The sequence below is a fragment of the Priapulus caudatus genome, unplaced genomic scaffold, assembly GCF_000485595.1.
Source record: "Priapulus caudatus unplaced genomic scaffold, Priapulus_caudatus-5.0.1 Scaffold1754, whole genome shotgun sequence".
In the NCBI taxonomy this organism is placed as follows: domain Eukaryota; kingdom Metazoa; phylum Priapulida; class Priapulimorpha; order Priapulimorphida; family Priapulidae; genus Priapulus; species Priapulus caudatus.
Genome location: NW_014578815.1, coordinates 4,205 through 9,103, shown reverse-complemented (window position 1 = coordinate 9,103; position 4,899 = coordinate 4,205). Strand labels below are relative to the sequence as shown.

The 4,899-nt window shown below is 53.1% G+C and overlaps 1 protein-coding gene across 2 annotated transcripts in view; it reads left to right on the top strand.

Annotated features, from left to right (window-relative positions):
- The window catches only part of LOC106817522 (peregrin-like), a 28,220-nt gene extending 23,663 nt beyond the window's left edge, over window positions 1-4,557 (top strand). The window contains exons 5-6 of one of the 2 annotated variants that reach the window (XM_014822195.1): window positions 417-554; window positions 4,431-4,557. In XM_014822195.1, the coding sequence (XP_014677681.1) occupies window positions 417-533 (117 nt within the window). In that variant the 3' untranslated portion in view covers window positions 534-554; window positions 4,431-4,557. The remainder of the gene's footprint in view (window positions 1-416; window positions 555-4,430) is intronic. The other variant, XM_014822194.1, reaches the window with a different exon arrangement.
- Window positions 4,558-4,899: the final 342 nt, after the last annotated feature.

The following is a 4,899-nucleotide window of genomic DNA, read 5'->3' as shown; positions in this document are numbered from 1 at the left end:
ATCAACTGACTCGGAGTGCGGACTCGAGGGGGGGGGGTGCGGACTGCGATCTCGCGGGATGCCGCGGCCTCCGACTACAACACTGCCCTAGCTTCCCAAGCCTGCTTCCTCTCCGCCCTGCTTGCCACTGCCTGGCTTCCCGGCAGCCCTCGGCTATCGCCCCAGCCCCTGGCTTCCCCGCCCGCCCCGCACCCCCTGGCGGGCCCCTCATTTCTCCCCCCAGCCACCGCGTGGCTTCCCTCGCCTAGCCGCGCGCTTTTCCAGCCCTGCTTCCCCCCAGGCCCTGCTTCGCCCCAGACCATGGCTTCCCCCCAGCACTGGCTTCCCCAGCCCTGGCTTCCCCCCAGCCTTGTCTCCTTCCCCCCATGGTCGGTAGAATGGCGCTATGATGGGTTGTTGTTGGTCGTGTTGCAGTTTTAGAGAACGACAAGCGAGCGAACATCCTGCTAGAGCAGCTGCGATACTGGCAGCGACTGCGGCAGAACCTGGAAAAGGCTCGTCTGCTCGTCGAACTCCGATACGGCAGAGCGTGATGAAGCTGAAAGCGCGAGCAGGCTGTGTGTAGTGCAATGACACTGTGGTTAATGGGTGTACTGTGCTGTATTTACTGGGCTTGGCGCGTGTGTCGTGTATCTGTCCCCGTGTGTGTTGTGTGGCGTGCGTGCGTGCGTGCGTGCGCCTCGCCTCGCCGCCCGCTCGCTGCGTGGCGTCTGCAGTAGCGTGGCGTGCAGCGTGCACGTGCGTGCTTGCGTAGCCGTGCGTTGTCTGTTTTACAACTATCATAGTTTGAATACCATTTCGTTCGCTGCTGATACATGCCACCAGATGTCACTGTTGTTCGAGTCATTGTATTTGTCAGTTTTGCCATTCGATTTTGTTGTCGCTAATATGATCGATCCTAAGCAGCCAGGCGGCGACGAGCTGAATGTCTTCAGTGTGCAGGCCGTTCAAACTGCGTCCTTGCTACGGACAAGCTGCGAGACAGCTGGGCAGGAGATCGACGGCGGGGCCCGCAGATGGCCGCCGATCTGTACGCGGGACGACCCGGTTGACGCCAACGCAGGTACCGGAAATATGTAAGGTGCCCTGGTGGAGGTTATTTGCAGCTGCGGAGACAATGAATCGCGTATGGGTGTAGTGTTGACGGTGGTGCCCGGGCCAGCGTTCCATGAAGAAGTGAAGGCACGCAAGGGGAATGGAGCTAGGCGTGACGAGAGGATTTATTGAAGAGGGAGCTTTTTGTTGCTTTTGAGGCGTGATGTAAGCAGCAGTGGTGGCAGCGAGCAAGACTCAGGAGAGAAAAGACCTGTGAAATATGTTCTTGCTTCATTTCCTGCTTGGCATCCGCACCTGACACCCTTGTGTGTACATACGTAGGCAATAGCAGTGCTTATATGCGATCGCATTAAGGGGTAGCGTGAGTGGGCGGAGGTCGGTAGAGAGCGGTCCACACCTCTGGCGATATTTGATTTGATAGCAGCTAACCGCCGACACAACAATGGGATGCGGCTGATCGGCTGCTAGAAGTCCTAGCACGCGTCGGAGCAGCCGATGACTGCATTGGTTCTTCGTCTACCAGTTGAGCTTTACACGTGTGAGCGCCCGCACCTGTTTTGCGCACATACGCACTGGGAAGCTTACGCTGGCTCGCGGAAAATTTGCAGTGCCGATGCTATGCAAGGCAGCGCGCACGTTTGGACAGGTTATTGTCGTTGAGTCCTGCCGGTGGCAGGTGGCGCCAGGAACGAGGGCAGCCGCAGAGCTGTTGGCCTGCGCCTTAAAGCCCGATCACGTGTCTGTGCAGATATAGTGATGTTCGAGTATGTTTTTCCGCCACACTGGCTGGCCATCTAGCGGAAGCCCTCAGGGAGATTGCCAGCTAGAGGTGGCTGCAAGGTCAGTAGCAGTAGCTCTGGTGTAGCACTGCTGCCTAAGTGCTGGCCTGTATTACCATCAACCTGCTCACCGAATCCATGCTTCGGCTATGATCGGCTCCGTTGACTGACAGGGATGGGAGGGGCGGAGCACGCGGGACGGTTAGGTGCTTGATAGAGAAGGGCGAGGGGGTAGTGTCGTTGTGAGGACAGGAGGTAGATGCAGATGTCACATATGGAGGAGGGAGAGAGGAGGTATTACTTAGTAAGAATGGGTAGAGCAGGTGGTCACCTTACTGGTTATGGGGGGTAGAGGAGGCTGATCCTTATGGGAATGGGGGTGTTCTTGTTGGAGAAAGGGGGTAGAAGGAGGTGTGCACTTAAGGGAAGGGTAGAGGAGGTGTCACGTTAGGGAAGGGGTAGAAGGAGGTGTCACTTAGAGGAAAAGGGTAGAGGAGGTGTTACTTATTGGAGGTTGAGGCATATATCTGCTTAAGGAGGAGATAGGGCAGGATGCAACTATGAGGAGGCGGGGTAAGGGCAAGAATCACCTTGAGGGAGGAGGGGGTTTGAGGTCAAACTGCAATGCAGATACCGCCTTCGTACACACTGCAGGATATCCACATGCCACAGAATAGCTCAGCCCACTATTTTTATTGAAGTGGAGAGACGGAAGCTTCGGGGAATATCCAGCGAAATGGAAGATTTGTAAACAGCAAAGTCATGATTATGAAAGCGGTAAACCCGCGCGAGCGCAACAACTCCGCGTACTATTTCGTATCACTATTTATGACAGAATTTTTCAGTGAAATAACGGTCGGGATTTTTAATATTACCTTGCAGACTTTTATTAGTCCAAATGGTTATTAGCATAGAGGAGAGAATAACGAGTAACAGTGGCTGCTGTAAACTTGTAGTAAAAAAGTGTTAACAAATGTAACCGGAAATCTAGAACTTAGTTGGGCATGGTGAATTGAGGCCGAAGAAGCGAGAGCGGCACCAAGATCTGTCGTGGACGTTTGCGGACGATTGAGGTAGCCTCCGTAGAGGTCACTTGGGGAGAGAGGATTATTGGGTGAGTAGGTGATACTCCACTACGGTTGAGGGCAGTAAGGAGCTGGGGGGGGGGGGGCAACGAATGTGGAAACGCTCAGCAGAGCTATGTCATATCCGTGGAAACGTCACAGCTATGTCTATCTGTCTCTGTCTGCGTCTGCAGAAATAATGGCAGGTGAGGGCGTGTGGTGTGGTGATAGGTGGAAAGGGCTGATTGCATGTCCTGCTCAGTCTGCGATAGCTTGGGTGGGAATGAGTGAGCAAGCTGCCCTGGTTGTGAATGATGAAACATGCACGCACGCGTGCGCAATGCACCTGCATCTTGCATCTATTGCTGAGCCGTGGCTGTATGTTCGCAGCTTTGCATGCCCGTGCACACGGACAGCAATGACACTGACGATTGGGAGGCTGTGGTGGTGGGGGTGGGGTGATGCAGTCACAGGCCGGGGATGCAATGCGATAGGGAAGGCAGGTAGGTCATAGGTGCGTCATGCTGCTGGGTCTGTATCATACCAGTGAGTCTGCACCATGCCACTGAGTCTGCACCATGCCACTGAGTCTGCATCATGTGGCTGAGTGTGTATCATCTTGCTGGATGTTTATCATGCTGCTAAGTTTGTATCATGCTGCTAGGTTTTGTATCATGCCTTAGTGTGCAGTATGTCATTGTAGATTATCTTATACCATGTTATATTAACACTGCCACTTGCAATGTCTCGTATCTGTGTTCAGGTGGTGGGTGCTTAGCTGCACTGTACGTTTACAAATGGGTGGGAGGGTAGCAGGAAGGGTGGTTGTGTAGGAGGCTGGCTGGATGAGAGGGTTGGTGGAACCCATGGTGTTAGCCTAACAATAATAGGGAGATAGAGAGAAAACTTAGCTGTGACCAGCAGAACTGAATCAGGTCAGTTTTATGTGCAATCTACTGGCGTGATTTACTGTGTCAGATTGGTAGAGTAACCTGCTGATGTAACACCGGAGCTTCCTGGCTGTCCATAATTCACCTCAGATGTTGCTAGCACAACCTGCTTAAGCCTAGTGCAGACGTGCGACTTTTTCATGCAACTTGACAGCGATTCTAGAATCGCTGTAAAAATTGCTGTGAAATCGCTACGTCTGCGGGAATGTGCAATTGCAACCCGTAGCGATTCAGGTCGCTTGTGACGAGTTGCAAGAAATCAAACTTGTTTGATTTTGAGCGACTCATCGCTCCCAATCCCTCCCAAATTGCTCTAGCATTGCTTCGAAATTGCATGTGTGCGCACACGCGGTGACCCATCGACTGATCACTTGCGGTTGCAGGTTGCAGCGACGAGCAACCAAAAATCGCAGGTCTGTGCTAGGCTTTACAAATCTGGTTACCGTCTCTCATCTGCTCATCTGTTGTCTGTTTTACAACTATCATAGTTTATACGCATTCGTTCGTGCTGATCATCACAGATGTTCACTGTTGTTCCGAGTCATTATTTGTCGTTTTCCATTCGATTTGTTGTCGCTTAGATGATCCTGCACCAGCGCACGCTGAATCTCAGGTTGCAGCCGTTCAACGTCTTGCTACGACAAGCTGTCCACCAGCTGCAGGAGATCGACACCGGCGCCATCTTCGCGCGACCCGTTGACGTCAAGCAGGTACGGAAATATTGTAGTGCCCCCTGGTGGAGGTTATTTGCAGCGGCGGAGCAATGATCGTGGTTAGTGTTACGTGGGTGCCCGCGTTCCATAAGAGGAAGAGAGGGAATGGAGCTAGGTGCGAGAGTTTATTGAAGAGGATTTGTTGTTCTTTGAGGGTGATGTACAGCAGTGGTGGCGCGAGCAAGGACCAGGAGAGAAAGACCTGTGAAAATGTTTTCTTCATTTCTGTTGCATCACCTTGACACTTGTGTGTACTACGTAGCATAGCATGCTTATATGCGCGCATTTAGGGGTAGCGTGAGTGGGCGGAGGGTCGGGAGGAGAGCGGGTCACACCT